Source organism: Lissotriton vulgaris, chromosome 8 (genome assembly GCF_964263255.1).
Source record: "Lissotriton vulgaris chromosome 8, aLisVul1.2, whole genome shotgun sequence".
Lineage (NCBI taxonomy): Eukaryota > Metazoa > Chordata > Amphibia > Caudata > Salamandridae > Lissotriton > Lissotriton vulgaris.
In genome coordinates, this window is record NC_141696.1 from 121,237,568 (window position 1) to 121,255,195 (window position 17,628).

The 17,628-nt window shown below is 44.6% G+C and overlaps 1 protein-coding gene across 1 annotated transcript in view; it reads right to left on the minus strand.

The window, feature by feature from the left end:
- LOC147693574 (solute carrier organic anion transporter family member 2B1-like) overlaps positions 1–17,628 on the minus strand; it is a 457,504-nt gene that overhangs the window by 293,144 nt on the left and 146,732 nt on the right. The window contains exon 3 of the mRNA XM_086933236.1: positions 4,275–4,412. Within this exon, the coding sequence (XP_086789362.1) occupies positions 4,275–4,412 (138 nt within the window). The remainder of the gene's footprint in view (positions 1–4,274; positions 4,413–17,628) is intronic.

Below are 17,628 nucleotides of genomic sequence, written 5' to 3' on the forward strand. Positions count from 1 at the left end.
CATTTTTAGGGTTCAGGGTCAGTTTTCAGTTCATGGGTAAAGGGGTATTTTTAGGGTTCAGGGTCAGTTTTCAGTTCATGGGTAAAGGGGTATTTTTAGGGTTCAGGGTCAGTTTTCAGTTCATGGGTAAAGGGGTATTTTTAGGGTTCAGGGTCAGTTTTCAGTTCATGCGTAAAGGGGTATTTTTAGGGTTCAGGGTCAGTTTTCAGGTCATGGGTAAAGGGGTATTTTTAGGGTTCAGGGTCAGTTTTCAGGTCATGGGTAAAGGGGTATTTTTAGGGTTCAGGGTCAGTTTTCAGGTCATGGGTAAAGGGGTATTTTTAGGGTTCAGGGTCAGTTTTCAGTTCATGGGTAAAGGGGTATTTTTAGGGTTCAGGGTCAGTTTTCAGTTCATGGGTAAAGGGGTATTTTTAGGGTTCAGGGTCAGTTTTCAGGTCATGGGTAAAGGGGTATTTTTAGGGTTCAGGGTCAGTTTTCAGGTCATGGGTAAAGGGGTATTTTTAGGGTTCAGGGTCAGTTTTGGGTTTTTGGGTAAAGGGGTATTTTTAGGGTTCAGGGTCAGTTTTGGGTTTTTGGGTAAAGGGGTATTTTTAGGGTTCAGGGTCAACAAATAAGATTTTAAAAAATTATTTTTATTATTTTCATTTATTATTTTATTATTATAATTTAATTTAAGTCGTTTTAAGTATATTTTAGTAATTAAAATTTAATATTAATTTAATTTAACACTGTTTTTAATAAAGTCGATATTTTTTACATCTATATTTTTGTTAACGATATTTTGTACTCGATATTTTTGTACTTACCTGTTTGTAGATACAAACTCGATATTTTGACTGTCGATATTTTGTCCACGATATTTTGGCAAGTCGATATTTTGTCAGTCGATATTATTTCAGTGATCCGCGGCCCACATCTCCAGCAACATACTCATATTTTTTCACCACCCATTTGAAGAATGCACAGGTCGCTCTCATTGATAGCCAGCACCGACATACACTTTTAGACACACCTCCCGCTACAAGTTCTAGAACTGCGAACTTTAGAGCTGGGGAGCTACGTTCGAATCTCGGCATTATCTCAACATCCTGTGATTCCAGGCAAATCGCTTGTCTCCCCGTGCCTACCACAAATGTATGTGTTCTTCCGTAATGTAAATTGTACTCATGCCATGTTGTCGAGTTCTCGCTATATAATATTGCAAGGAAAAATAAAGTAGGGAAACTCGAGTTCACACACTACTGAACATGCACTCTTAAGTGCATCAGCAGTGCACTGTGAATGGGAGCGTTTCACAGGCCTGTCACAGATAATAAATGCTAACAAAACGAAATCCTACAAAACAATATACTACTGGCCGGCAGCAATTCATACCCGGACAACGTCGGGACGGGCTGCTAGTAAACAATAAAGGTGCTCGATAGTGTATATTGGGTCTTCCTATGGGAGCTTTTAAAAATAATGGGCTTTGGTCCAGTTTTTATACGGACACTGACTAGTTGCTATCATGGAGCTTCAGCGGCGATTTCACTGATTGGTATGCTGACATCAAGTTTCAGTATCACAAGGGGTACGAGGCAGGGCTGTCCCATCTCGCCCTTGCTTTTTGATCTATACATGGAGTCGCTTGCCCAAGCAATTAGACTGGATGGTTTAATTGTTCTATTCAGTGTCCATGGGTATAGCAGCAAGTTAGCACTATACGTTGATGTTCTGCTGTTGTATACTGATAGTCCAGTCGAGGTTCTTCCTAGAGTAGAGGTCCTTCTCGAAGAATTCGGCTCGTATTCAGGATACCTTGCAAACTCCTCTAAGACTGATGTAATGACTTGGAACATCGACAACTGGCAGGGTAAAAAGAGTACGGAATTTAGGTATAACAATAGTAAATAACATGGACGACATCCCTAAGATTAATTTAAAGAGGGTGTCTAAGGAGATTGATCGTCTTTTTTTAAGATGGGCAAATTTATCTCTTACAATATATGGTAGGGTAAATCTGATAAAAATGGTCATCTTGCCAAAACTGACCTACCTTTTTAGCACCATTCCACTTGAGTTTCCACATAGGGATATAAGTAAAGTACAAAGTAAAATTTTAAGTTTTATTTGGGCTAATAAAACAGCCCGACTCTCTTGGAAGAAATTAAGCTGCAAGCTCTAGAAAGTGGGCCTTGCGCTTCCTGATATACTTTGGTATTCTTTTGCCTTTCAGATTAAAAACATCCGGGCACTACTTTGCACTATGGGGGGCTTTAACTGGGGAAATATTTTAAATGAATGGTCGCTTTTGAGGGAGGCGGAGAGGGGGTTTTATATAAGTTTGGCGTGCCCAGATTTTTTAAAAAGGTCCGCCTGAAAGTTTTAAAATGCAGCTTTGAATTTGTGGTACAGGATCAGGAGAATATGGGGGATACGTTATTATTCTGATTTTTCCCCCATCTGGGATTCACCGGGGTTACGTGTTTGTTTAGAGGATAGCCTAGCACTACACATTAGGAAGGCAGGTATCTGGGTTTAGTCTGATCCCGTCTCTATGGATGGGATCCTCCCCAGTACAACTAGTCTCCTGGTGTACTGCTGAGAAATCTTCCATAGGCGGGAACTTGAGCTCCAATGCCAGAATACACACCCTATAAAAAAGGAAGTTGGAAACTGGTATAAGAAGCTGCAGGATGCAGAAGATGCAGTTCTCCCCCCACAACAACTAGTTTGGAATATGTCAGCTTTGGAGAACAATGCTGTAGAATTGTTCGAACCCTCTCCAGATATTATACAAGGTGGTAAAGCCCACCTCCATAAAAAAAAAATTTCTATGTAACCAATAGGCTATATTATACCCCCAAGAAAATAGCGAAGTTTGCCCCTCTCTCTTCATCTAAATGCCCTAGATGTGACTCCGCTCTTGCGGATGACTTACACATATTTTTTGATTGTGGTGTTTTGAAAGAATTCTGGCAGAAGGTGGAACGCGCTCTTGGTGCTATCTTTAAGGTCAATGTTATCTTGAACTTATCTGTAGAAATATTCGGTGTTGACAACAATTTGACGACCTTATGGTCGATGCCTCAAAAAGGGCTGTTAATGTATTTGATCCCTATTGCCCAGAGGGAGATCTGTAGGGCATGGAAGGATCCATTGCCTCCGGGTATGGCTCGCATGGATCTGGGACATTGGAATGATGATGGGTGTCACATCTGGTCACAGCTCATAGTATAGGGCAAAGAAATTACACGGATCTAATGCCACAAAGTCCTATGATTACACCAAGTTTCATACAAAGATGCTGGCCTGGCTAGGCCTGCAGCCAATGCAACAGCATAATCCCGGGGTGTGCGAGATAAGATCGATGGCTGGTTTTTTGCTTATATTTGCAGAGGCTATATGGTGAGATGAGGTAAAAAAAAAAGAAATGCAATAAAGGTTCTCAGACAAGCCCTGTGGTGTATGATAAGTAGTAATGGCCATGCCCCATGTTGAATACTAAATTCAATTAAACAAATTGTTCTTTAGTAATCTGCCAAGGCTGAAATTGGGGTTACAAACTACAAGTATTTGCCCACAGTAAATGGACGTTCCTCACTCCTGTAAGGAGAGGATGTTTCTGGCTCAAACAACTTATTCTTTAAAGCTTACATACTGTCATCAGTAAGCTTTGGTGCATCTCATGTCTTTTTTAACAGCCCCATCAGATCCTGCCAATAGAAGCCTGTGGTGTGTAAAAGCTGAGAAGGTCATAGATAAAACCAATAATGTACCATTAACTTACTTCTTTTGCACCCGCAATTCTTCTTCACTTTTCAACCTCAACCCAGGCAATCTAAACTATCCAGAAAACCTAGTCAGAGATCTCCCTCCATCCTGCAGGCCAGAAACATGTTATCAAAATGAAATCATCAATTAGTTCTATTTCTCATATTCATATTTACAGAATTAGGAGTAGGGCATTGTATAGGATGCTTAGTCCATATACAACACAGCATGGTCCAAATATAAGATTGTAGGAATTCTTCAGAAATCTTTAACAGATCATGATAAATTTCTAATTGAAGTATGTGAATGTGCATCTTTAGAAGTGGCTGCATTGCAAGGACAATAGCAGAGCTTGCTAATCTTTCCTACTGTTTGTTGGGTTAGGAAGGTAGCAGGTTTCCATTTCAGTTTACTTAATATCACTTCTAAGAAGTGTGATAAAGATTGTTCATCAACTTGTATTCAAATTTATTGAGGAATATTTCTTGGTATAGGTTCATAAACAGCTATATCAAACATACCTCATTGAATGAAGCCAGTAATCCGGACATCTGACTTGATAATCCAAAACGCTTCTCTATTGTTGAAATTGAGCTTTTGAGATATCCGGAAACCAGGAGCTGGGAGAGCTGGAGAAGTCCATGACAGCAAACAAAAAACTGGAAAAGACAAAAATTAAAGGTTTTATGTACATTAGGTGATGAAATGCAAACCTCTATGAAAATGATGCTTTTTTAGAATTAAATCTTTATAGTGATTTTTAATTTATTTTCTGTAGTGTTCTTTTTTATACTCCCCTAAAATATTGTTTCAGAGTTAGAAGATCAATTTTATAACTAAATATAAAAACACCTAATTTTGGAAGATTATGTGTATAACATTAAGGGAACATCTCTAAATAAACAGAACACATGATAAATGTTCATGGTTGACATTAGATAGGTTAAAATAAGCTAGATATCTTTACAAGCAATATGAAGAATGAGCTTCAAAACTGTGATCTGGGCCAATTTTAAGAATAGAATGAACTGTCCCACCTGAGAACGTGCAATCTGTATTATTAAAAGGGGATGCAGAAGCATCTTCGGCCACTTCTGTAATACCAAAATGCTGCAGAGAGCAGAAAGTGGGTGCACACACACACATTCACACACACACACACACACACACACACCTGTTGTGCCACAGGGCACTTTTTATAATACCGGTCCTGGTCTTCCAGCATTTGAAATGGATTCTTTTTTTTGGAAGAAATCTATTCACATCACCTCTCAGTTAGCCACTACACATGACATTTAAAGACTTGAAAATGTCTCTGTCATAAATTGGGTTGTTGGTTAAGGGGGGAGTGAGCCCTTCTCAAGCAACAATGCCATCATTGTCAGGGTGTACTAACAAAGAGTCACCAAATTAACTTGCGCTTAACTCTCCAGTAGCTTGGCACAAATGCAGCCAGGGTTAACTTAGAGGCAATGTGTTAAGTGTGTATGCAGCACTCAAACAGTAGTGAAGTGAAAACACAACACAAGAAACATCCCAAACCAATATAGAAATTTTTTGTAAAATTTCAAAAATTCATTGACACCATACATAACCCTTGTATCCTGTTACCAAACACAAACTATTATGTATTCAATGTATTAAGTTAACCCAATGTTATCTTATGGGAGTGGTAGGAGTTTTTCACTACCAGGACATGTAAAACGTAAAAGTACATGTCCACCTTTTTAAATACATTGCACACTGCTCTAAGGGCTTTCTAAGGCATACCTATGGGGTGACTTATATGTATTGAAAAGGAAGGTTTAGTTTTGGCTAAGGGCTTATTTTGCCGTTTTGAATTGGCTGTTTTAAAATGCCCACAGGCTGCCTGAGATATGTTTAGGGGACTAATGTAAGTGGGTGGCACAAGAAGTGATCGAGGCTAACTAGTACCATTTAGTTAAGCAGTCCTGAGTATATGGTGTACCACTGTACTAGTAAAACAATATGCTGATCAGGAGCAAGCCAATTTTAGCGTACTTTATGGAGTAAACACAAGCACTTTGTCAATGGTTAACAGTGGTAAAGTGCACAGAATCCTAAGGCCAACAAAAATTAATTTCAGCAAAACAGGAGTGGCAAAGACAAACTGTTTGGGGTAAGACCACTCTAATGTCTCCCTTTGTGAAAAAAAGTTGGTTTAGAAATGTACAGTTATTGCAAGGGCATTGATCCATATAGGTCTGATAGACTATTCAAATGTAATATCAAACAATGGGCTGAGGTCATAATCGGGACATGCAGTGATGGCAAGATATTTTGTTTTCCAATTTGGAGACTGGATTAATATATTTGAATCAATGTTGGCTTTCCTTTTCAATCTCCTTACTATACTAATGCTTAATAGTGTTTTGAAGAATACAATGACAGATGCTCTTTATGGACTGTGAGCTGTTACACAGTTAATACTGTAAAATGTGATATGGATATTGAGGTGTTCCAGTAGTTTGAATAATCCCTTTTTATTTTGTTTGTTGTTTTGTGTATTTCATGGGAGTTTTGATTATTTTTTCTAACGTATTCAAAGGTAAGCATGTGTAAAAGGTGAATGAATTTTAAGTTAATTAAAAAAAGTACAATAGCTTGATTGAACTTTGAGCTACTTTCACCTTCATGGCTTATCTTCCCTTGCTTTAAAAGTCATGATCATATAGTCAGCATATCTATTTAGCTTTTTCTGCGCACCTCCAGTGTAGAATCAATGCTACAGGAATAACAGGCTTAGCATGCTTCCAGGTTGAACTGTATGATGATACAGTTTCTCGAGACAGTACTTAGCAGAGGTGTACCACCAGTATCTAGGAACTATACAATTTTACTGAAATGCATGAAGTTGTGGTTATAACTCAGGCCTCTTAATTTTAGGGTTAAACATGTGCACATTCAGTGGTCAGATTTGCCCTGATACACCGGCTGACTTAAAACATGATTGTATCAAGCTCAGTTTTGATTTAAGGCGATCACGAAAATCATACTATCTCTCAGTGGACTCAGAAGGTTTACCTTTCTGTTGCTATTTAGATTTATCCATAGTTTTTTTGGCAAACTCACAGGGTGTGCTGGCATACATATCAGTGTAGGCTTGCCAAGTGCTTGCCAAGTGCTTTTACTGGAAGTCTGATTCCCAAAATATTGTATCCTAAGGATGTATATACATTAGCTATGATGATAGGTAACTCACGTTTGCAGTCTCCTACTGCCACTGTGGTAAGTCATTGCCATTTAGCCAGGAATGCTGTTTTACCTTTAAAATTAGAGAGAATCATTTCGGAGACTACTGGAACATTATCCATTTGTTTCATCCCAAATTCAGGGCAGGATCTGCTCTATGTTCATTCTGTATCTGTTCGAGGACATTTAGTTACACGACCATCGAGGGAGTGCCATGACAGAGCGTATAGACTGTGGTAAAAGAGTCCCCCAAGTGTTGCAGTTTCCAAGAGTGGGAATCGGTCCAATGGGTAAGCACATAGTTAAAATGCTGTGCTTGTCCTGTGGTCAGGTAAGGGGAAACACAGCTTCAAGTTGATCAATTTTTTGGGGCAATCCAAAATGGATTTTCCTCACGATTAGTGGGTTGTTTGCCCATTACAGAATTAACAATTATAGGACTAATAACAGGCACTACAGGCAAATGGTCTTGCACTTGCAGGCCAAGTCTAGCTGGACCAGCTAATAACATATGCAAAATAAACTGAGGTAGGCGTCTGTTCAAGACACAAAGAACATTGTAAAAACCCCGGGTTTGCACTAGATTTAGGGTAAGGGGTATATCCAGCTAATGTCTACCAAGTATCACCCTCATTACTAAAAGGACCCATTTGAACTGGCCCAGGCACATGGGGAAGGGGCTATTAAGCCAAGTCTAGTGTTTTCAGACTCTAAGAGGTATTTCAACAAGAGCATATGGTCTATATGCAGCAGGTGCCTCTGGACAGTATATTCGTGAAGAGTGTTTGCGTTAGCATCCAGAACTGGAAATGTGGCCCAAAAAAAAACCTAAAAGTGGTATGCATCGTCCACTTCTACCACAAAGATTACAGGTTCTCCTGCATTAGGAACTCCATGTAGATCTAAATGTGCATAGACCACTGTGGAGGATTTTTTCTTTTTTTTAAATATTTTTATTTGCTTTTTTAAAGTGCATGAACATAACAAGCATGTCACATGGATCCATTCTCCATACCTTGCCCCCCATCCACCCTCCTCCACCCACCCAACAAACCCATGGCCCCATCAATAATATTACACGGTAATAAAATGATGCCCCCCTGTCTCCACAGTACTCAGATTAATCAGGAAGCATCCCACAGGCAACCAGGAAACCGGGTGACCTTTCCTTCAGCTTTCACAGTCCCCCATCTAACCCATAGTACCGTCTCCACTTCCCCCATACTCTGCTGAACTTCTTGGGTGACCCTTTCCGCTGCCATGTACATGTATTGTATTGTATTGTATATTGGATTTATATAGCGCTTATCACCCAGGGGTCTCTAAGCGCTTGCCTTGGGAACCCGTCCTGGCTTTTTCCTGTGAGATAGCCCCTACAGGGCATCCCCAAGGTGAAAGCCAGGCATCCCGCCGTGGGGGGCTGTTGTGGAGATTAAGCAAGCTTAATGCCCAGAGTTGCAGAGTGTGAACCCATGATTAGGTCAGGCACCGAAGCGAGAATTATCGAGTTCGTGGACATTTGCGCTCAAGACCCTGCCGCGTCGGGAATTGAACCCCGGTCCCGGTCTGACCTCTGCTTCAGGGTCTGCCTGCTCTAACCAGTGAGCCACACTTCTCCACATGTCCATGCCCCGTCTTCAATCATCTAGCTGGGGAGGTGTGGGAGCACCCCACGTCCGGGCCAGATCCCTTTTAGCCACCACCAAGGCCAGTGTTACAAAAATCAGAAGTGGGTGAGTCAGATCCACATCATTTGTTATTCCCAGAAGAAACAGTTTAGGTTCCACTGGGAGGGCCATCTCCAGTATCTCATTTAATTCTCTTAAGATCTTGACCCAGTACTCCTGGATTACATCACATTCCCAGATAGTATGATAAAAGTCTCCCTTCACATGCCCACATCTCAGACAGTTAGTATCACTAGCACGCCCCATTCTCTGCAATCGCTGCCTATCATAATAAAACCTATGCAGAAATGTATAATGTATGAGCCTAAGGCGAGACTTTATTGCAACTTCCCTAGGATGCATCAAGGCCGTCTCCCAGTCAATCGTGTCCATCTCCCTCACATGTAGTTCCCATGCTTCTCTCAATTACACCAGTCCATCCGGCATATTATTAATTAGAGTCTTATAGGTCAAAGAGACGATCCTCAAGCGGGGTGTCCTCTGGAAGAGGACATGTGAGCACCTTCTCTGCCTTCCACGCATGACACAGCTGTGCATATTTCAGGTACTGGGGAAGGTGATGCAGCCCATGTTCTACCCTCAGTGCCTGGAAGGACTTCAAGTCTCCCCTTTGCAAAAAGTCTCCCAGTACATAAATGCCAATGTTGTCCCACCGTTTAAACCCCCTCAACTTATGCAGCTCCTTTAGCCATGCGCAGTGCCATATCGGGGTCTGTTTCGTAGGTTTGTGTATCCAGCCTATTGCCTTAGTCGCCCTTACCCACACCTTCACTGACACCTGTGTTGCTGGGAGCAGTGTCTCTTTCCCTCTACCTCCATAGATATAGTGCAAACAGGTGCGTTGCGCCATCATCCCCCTCTCCAGTCTATACGTAGGGTTATCCGCCGGAGCATGAAGCCAATCATTTATTGGTGCAAGTGTTCTGCCCAGTAATACGCTTCAATATTTGGCAAGGAGCTTCCCCCATTATACTGATTCCTCTGCAATGTCTCTAGGGCTATCCTAGATTGCTTCCCTAACCAGAGCAAAGACAGGAGCTCAGCGTTTACATCTTCAAAAGCTTGTCGGGGAAGAGGGAAATATTAATTCTGCAGGGCGTAAAGAAACCGCAGCAGCATTATCATTTTGAACATTGCAGCGCGGCCTAAAATCGTAAGGGGGAGTGTCTTCCATCTAATTGCATCATTGACGAAATTCATGAGTACTCGCTGAATGTTTCTCTGATAGGAGACCGTTTTATCCCTTGTCACATATACCCCCAGATATGTAAACCCTTCATCTGTGGCCTGAAGAGCGCCGGGCAAGGGGGGCCGGGCCACACCTCCCCCTCTCTGGGACTATACAGAATCGATTTGTGCCAATTAATCATGTACCCTGAATAAGAGCCGTAACGACCCAGTAGGGTAAATAGCAGTGGGATCGAAACAGCTGGATGTGTAACATGTAAGAGAATGTCATCCATATATAGCGAGATTTTCTCCTCGGGCGTATCCGTCTGTGTAATTTTAAACCCTCTTATCCCACTTTCCTGTCTTATCTCACACGCCACAATCTCTATGGTAAGGGCGAACAATAACGGGGAAAGGGGACACCCCTGTCGGGTCCCCCTCCGTATAGAGAAGTCCGCCGATTGCACCCCGTTAACCCTCACCCTGGCCCTCGTGTCTGTATATAGAAGGTTCACCCACTTCCTGAACTTGGGACCAAACCCGAACTTGGTTAATACTCGCTCCAGGAAGGGCCAGTGAACTGCATTAAACGCTTTTTTCACGTCCAAAGATCGTGTCGGCCACACACTTCCATCAGCCAATTATGGGTTTAACCTGGTTGCCCTATCTGGCAAGAAGCCAGTCTGATCCAAGTGGACCAGATCCGGGATCACCCGTCGTAGCCGAAGCCCCAAAAGGATCTTGACCTCCACGTTAAGGAGTGAAATATGCGGTATGACGCACAGTCCTCGGGGGTTTGCCCTGCTTGTGAATAGGAATAATTGTAGCCATACGAAGGTCCGGCGGTAGCACGCCCTCTTGGACCACCCCCAAGAACAGGGCCAGCAGGTGGCCGCTGAGTAAATCAGACGTTTTTCAAAGAATTCAGCGGGGAATCCATTCGGACCTTAGGATTTCCCCAAGCGTTGTTTAGCCAGGGCTTATTTGATCTCTGTGATGGTTATCTCCTCTTCCAGGCTCAACTGATCTTCCTCAGATAACACAGGGGTCTCAATGCTGTCTTGGTAGAATGTTTTTATCTGCTATCGCTGCCAGGTCTCTGGCCTTGTAGAAATTCTCATAGTATTCGGAAAATGCTTAAACTATTTGGACATCTGTCTGCCTGAGTTGGCCCTGCCCATCAGTCACTTGTTCTACCCACCGTGCTTCCTGCTCTCTGTGGCTCAGCCATGCCAGAAGCTTCCCAGACTTGTCCCCTACGTCGTATAGTCTGTGGAGAGTTGCCAGTGCCTGAGTTTTAGCTTCCTCTGCTACTAGGGCCTTATACTGTTTCTGTGTATCCACCAATACTCTAAGGGTCTGCGCGTTCTGGTCTGTCACCTGTCTCCGCTCCAGCTCCAGTATACGAGCTTCCAGAGCCAGCAGCTCATCCTGAACCTTCCTTTTTTCCCATTTTATTCTGTTCTGGGCTCTATCCCGCATGACCATCTTAAAAGATTCCCATAAAATCACCCCTGATTGGAGCGGTCCTACGTTATCTGCAAAGTATACCTTTGTATCCGCCCTCAGTCCCCGCAGCAGGTCCTTGTTCTGAAGATCCCATGCCGTCAAACGCCAGCCCCTACCTCCAGCCTTGGGCCTCCCCTCAAGTTTCACCAGATGAGGTGAATGATCCGAAATTCCCCACACTTGATACTCTGCCACATCCTCAATGCTAAGGGTATGACGGGGAAGGAAGACATAATCTAATCTGGAGTACACCCTGTGGGCCCCTGAAAAATATGAATAAGTCCTAGCATCCGGGTGTAAACTAACCACCGCCAGACATCCGTCAATCCAAGTGTGTCAATCGTCCTTGCCAGAGGGGTCACCACTTGGTCATCAGGCCGGTCCTTTGACCTGTCTAATGAGAAGGACATAACATCATTGAAATCCCCACCCACCACATGAAGTGTACCCAATGTGTTCAGTAGGATATCAGCTAAACCAGTCAGGGTTCTAGATTGCAATTTCGGTGGTGCATATGTGGAGATGATCGTGACCTTCCGGCGCCCCCATGTTCCCGTTATCCCCACATATGTCCCTTGTGTGTCTGTCCATGTCTGAGTAGCTACAAAGGGGGAGACTTCCTAATCAGGATAGCAACCCCTCGAATTTGGCAAATTTTCTGGCTATAAATTGAATGTTTCAAAAACCCAAATCATACATTCTAAAACAGGTACACCCACTGATCTCCCAATTAATTCTACCGCTATATACCTTGGGGTAACTTTATCTCCCAAAATAGACGACATCGTTGGATTAAACTTGGACCCTCTACTTTTATCTACCAATAGGACCTTGGAACGGTTAAACAATTTACATTTATCTTTATTCGGACGGACCAATGTCATTAAGATGCTAATTTTCCCAAAATTTCTTTATTTTTTTTGTACTATTCCTTTATTTTTTTCTATGTCTCTTTTTAATAAAATAGATAGGATGTTGTCTAGATTCTTATGGGGGTATCGTCGATCTAGAAGATCTCTTAAGTGGTGTACTCTTCCGCAAGGACGTGCGGGGTTAGGATTTCCGAATTTCAGAATATATTATTGGGCCATTACTCTTAAAACTATTAAAGTTTTATTATTCCACGGTCATGCCAACGAAACCTGTAAGGCCCCATCTATTTTTGAAATGCTTATGGGTGATCATGCGCGTCAATCACTACTGATTTTTATGGAGCCGAGCTATTATAAAAAAACGAAATTTAAGATCTTTTTCTCTGCTTTTCTGGCTTGGAGACAGATGAATAAAGTTTTACGGATTATTCCTAAATATAATTTCTACACACCTATATGCTGTAACATTCCAACTTCAGGGATTCCTCAAAGCACCCCTATTTCTCGACTTCGTCTGGGACCGATTCACTCAATAGGGCAAATGTACTTAGATGGGACTTTAATGTCATTCTCCGAACTCCAAAACACATTTGGTCTTTCTAGAAATGATTTTTTTAAGTATCTACAAATTCGTAGTTTTTTGGAAAAAAAAAATCTTCTTTATAGTGATGTAATGGAGTCTAATGATGTCTTGGAGAGTGGTAGGAAGGATGCCCGTATTGGCACACTATATCAGTTAATGATTAACAGGCTGCATGATGACCTCGTTCAACAAGCCCAGAAGTGGGAGAGGAAATTGTCTATAGAAGGGATTGATTTGGCAAGGGCATTTGAGATTAGTAATACAGTATTAATTAATAGCTCTCTTAAAAGCCAACACTATATGGCCTCTTTGGATTTGTATTACACACCTGCTAAACTTGCTAAATGGAACGCTACGAAAGGTATCAACTGTAGCCGGTGTGGGATTTTAGCAGCTGACTCATGTCATATGTTTTTTAGTTGTCCTAAACTTACTGTATATAAAAATAAGATAGAACATTTTTTGACTAATTTGCTTGATGTCAATATCAAACTATGCCCTTCTGTCACTATTTTTGGTTTATATTTTCCATCCGAGAGTTTATCTGTTGATCAAGAGCTTTTTTTTTTCATTGGAATGTCTATCTATCGTTTCTGTATAACCTCAAGATGGCTAGACGCTGATCCACCATCATTTGAACAATGGTTAGGCAAGCTGCTAGATACGTACCGAATGGACAATGCAGTCTACAAATTGAAAGGACGAAGAAAAAAGTCATTTGCTAGGAAGTTATGGCTTCCTATCGATAATTGGATTTAATTTAACCATGATTATATCTTCAGGAGATAGTATTTGAGTTATATGTTTTGAATTTTGCTATTGAGTGTCATTGCCCTATTATTGCTGTATCTTGTTACATCCCTGTATTTGTTCTGCCTCAGCCACTGAAAAAAAATAAAATAAATAAAAAAAAAAAAAAAAAAGGATAGCAACCCCTCTGGAGCCTGACGTGTACCCCCCATGGGCCAGAACCTTATATGCCCCCTTCGCCAGGAATCCACATCGTGTGCCCTGTAGGTGGGTCTCTTGTAATAGGACTATGTCTGGACACACCCATCTCACATAAGACATGACCAACCCTCTCTTATCTTAGTGCCCAGGCCATTCACGTTCCATGTTAGGATTTTGAGACCACCCCTGTTGTGCACAGCCGTCTGGGGGCTACCCATCCCTGTAGGGGACATCATTCGTAAACTGCTCGTGGGATAGCGGGTGTCGGGTGGGTGGTACGCAAATGTATGGATTGTTCTCGTTAGTGACATGCCAACCAAATTTAACTGTGATCCCCATCCAACTCCCACCCAATCCTTCCCCCTCCCCTTCCCGAAAACAAGGTAAATCTCCCCCGAAATCTCCCCCTCCCCACCTCCCTCTCTCCTGCAGACCCATCTCCAGCCGACTGGTAGAGATTAAGCTTTTCTGGTGAAGGAGGTCTGTCGTCCACCCAGTCTCAACCCCACAAAAGAAGAGAGGCCTGCTCTAAACCTTTAAGAACAACTTGCAAAGGTATACCCAGGAGGAAGCAATAACAGTATAGAAATTAGACCAAAAGAACACAACAAATAGGAAGGGGTGTCGGACTTGCGTGCTCCGTGCAAACATATCCATTTCATGGTCAGCCAGCTCAGTCCCTGCATCATGAATTAGAGTCCGGGGTGTCCACCTGGGATGCCACAGTCTCAGACGTAGTCTCGTGTTCGATCATTTTTATCGCAACTTCCAGGGGATGCAACGAGTCGCTGACTGATTCCTCCCCCTCAGACGAGGAACAATGCGGTCCTTCCTCTCCCTCTGATTGTACGTTTCCCGCAAGGCAATGGAATTGGGATCCCGTCGGTCGATTGGAGTCCAGGGAGGCAGTACTCCTTAGCCTCCGCCGTACCGGTCCATCTGTGGGGTATGGGGTCGCACCCGGGTTTTGACTTCCACGCCGTTGTCTCGACCTTTGCGGTTCTGGCACCACCCTGGGGCCTTCCATAGACCTTTCTACATTAATGGACTTCTGAGCTCCAGTTATGTGTCTCGTCAACGGAAACACTGTGGAGGATTAATCCCTAGCACCACAGACTTCACTGGTAAATGGTTTGAGGGTATTGTGGACAAGCACTACTCAGGTTCCCGCAAATAAGTACCTGACGAAAATGTTGGTGGCACCATGTTGCAGGGATTCTGCTCAGGAACAGATCTATACTTGGGACCATAGAACATCAGCAAGTAGGGACTGATTCACCATACCATGTCAGCATCTATGAGCCTGAGTCTGACTGTCTACAGTGCTTCAATTGCCCTCCTAACCTTTCCAGAGAAACAAGTGAGTTGGCACCCCAGAACACAACACTCTTGATCCTCTCAGACTTCGTGGTAACAGGACACACCCTTTCGGGGGCGTGGCCAAGCAGGCCAAGATGAGGGTCGCACCTCTTTAAAGCTCTGCTCTGCGGCCCACGAAAGTGAAAGTAAAAATGCCCTAACAGCAACGCTACCCGCAGGAAGCTGCCACCGTGCCCAAGACGAGAGCGGGGGGCATCTGCCGAGCCTGAAGTAGCCACTGCAGAGTGGCGGCGCTGGGAGCCCCGCTGGGATCGCGGCAGCGATAACAAAATGGCGGTGCCCGGCGGGCTCTGAGCGCTCCCGCGAACTGGGGCCAAAGAGAGAGCCTGCCGAGTGAGAACCCCTAGGCCCATGTGAAGTCCCCATCCTGGGACCTGGTGACAGCTGTGAGGGACAGCCGCGGAAGGGACTGTGGTGGTGCTGGTGGCTTTGCGGGAGCTGCGGCCGCGAATATAAAATGGCGGCGGCCGGAGGGCAATGAGAACCCCTGCAGTAGAGGAGAGACTGCGGAGGAGAAACCTACCGAGTGTGGCTGCTAGGACTAGGAGGAGTGCGACGCTGAGGGTCCGGTGGCTCCAGGGCAGAGAGAGAGCAAAGGACATCAGGTGAGAGCACTGCTCTGACTGTCTGCGGGCCCCCTGACACTGCAAGTTTCACAAGGGGGGCCACCGACCATCAGTACCAGCGCTCCAGTACAGAGTTGCACCACGTGGATATACCCCCTCCCCCAGCACGGCACCAGGTCTCGAGGCACGCAGGGGAAGGTGCGGTGGGTGTACAGGCAGGGTGGTTGGACCCATGAGGGCGGCCAGACAGGAAACAACTTAGCCATAGCCACTGACTTTGTCCACTCGGTGACTAGGGCCTCCCCAAATTGACAGGCGGCGCTAGGCGGCAATTGTGCGCAAACGGGCAGTAGGAATAGCGACGGCCTATTGGAATCACCTGAGCTACAGACAGACTGCTTTGCTGGCAATATCCTGAGTCCCCAATGAGCCCCGGTGGGGTGTGGGCGAAGCGGGAAGGACGGAGGGATTATGAGGGAGATCACTGCTGAGGCTGGGGTGCATCACACTGTGCGGCAGACCCCCACTTCTGGAGGAGCCTGTGCGGAAAGCGGTGGGCCTCAAGCCCTGGGAGCCCTGGTATCTCGCCTGAGACAGAGGAGACCACAGGAGAGAGACTGACAGTTGAGGGGGGCAAAGCTGAGAGCCTGGATCACTTGTGGGCTCCCAACTGACTACGATAGATGCAGAACCGGAGGGATGGGTGGAAAGTCTGCGCCTTCCTCTGCAACGGTGATACTCCCCTTCGGCCCGACCGGAGCGCAGTCCGGGAATCACAATGAAATTTACCAGTGAGATTGTGTGTGGCAACGGGGACCCACGATTGAACTGAGGGTGGAAGACCCAGCAGGATAATACGGGGACCTTGTCGGGCCACGAGCATCCAGATCACGGGTAGTGCAGTGAGTCGTGGGAGACTTCGGCAGCTGCCTGCACGAGATTTGTCGATCATGGGCCGCCAACGAGTAATGGGCTCTACATAGACTCCGGGACCCCAGAGAGCAATATCCCCAAGATAGAGAGCCCCTGGGCAAGCTGGATAAAGTATTAGCGGCGATTGAGCAATCAAGAGTAACCATGGAACAAAAATTTGGGGAGCTAGCCACAGACCTCAGTCTGCTCCGGGATGATCACAGGAAGCTGGCAGACAAAGTAAAACATGGTGAACAAGCCCTACACGCTATGGAACCGCAAATCCAACAACAACAAGACACCCTGAAAGACCTTCAGGCATGGTTGAAGATCCTGGAGAGCAGAACGGATGATTTGGAGGGATGCTCCCGGAGAAGCAACATTCATATTATCAATCTTCCGGAGGGATCGGAAGGGACCGACCCTCTCAGCTACATAGCAACATGGATAGCGAAGTTCACACCGGCTAGAGACTTGACTCCATCTTTCTCTATAGAAAGAGCACACCGCGTGCCGGCCCGTAGGCCGCGTCTGGGGTCGCCACCCCGACCATTCCTCTTCAAACTGCTCCATTATCAAGATAGAGATGCAATCCTTCGAGCAGCAAGACGTCATGGAGTAATCCGAGTGGAGGATAAGCAGGTTATGCTATTCCCAGACTACTCATGGGCTGTCCAGCAACAAAGATCCACCTTCTTGGTGGTCAAACGCACTCTGCGCCAGAAGAATGTCCAATACGCACTTCTGTTTCCGGCTTGCCTCAAGATCATGCACAACAGGAAAACAAATTCTTTCTCCGACCCTGCGGAAGCTAGCAACTGGATTGCACAGCACCTCAACAGTGTGACCAACCCTCGGAAGGCGCAGACTTCTGGATCATTGGGCCGCCAATGCAGACAACAGAAAAAAGTTACGCTTACTCAACTCAGCTCACGTTCAGACTCCTCCAGTAAAAACTCTCCTGATCTAATGCAAATCATTGCAGAGCACAGGAGGGCGCTTCAAGCAGTCGCAGAGTTGGGACCCCTGGG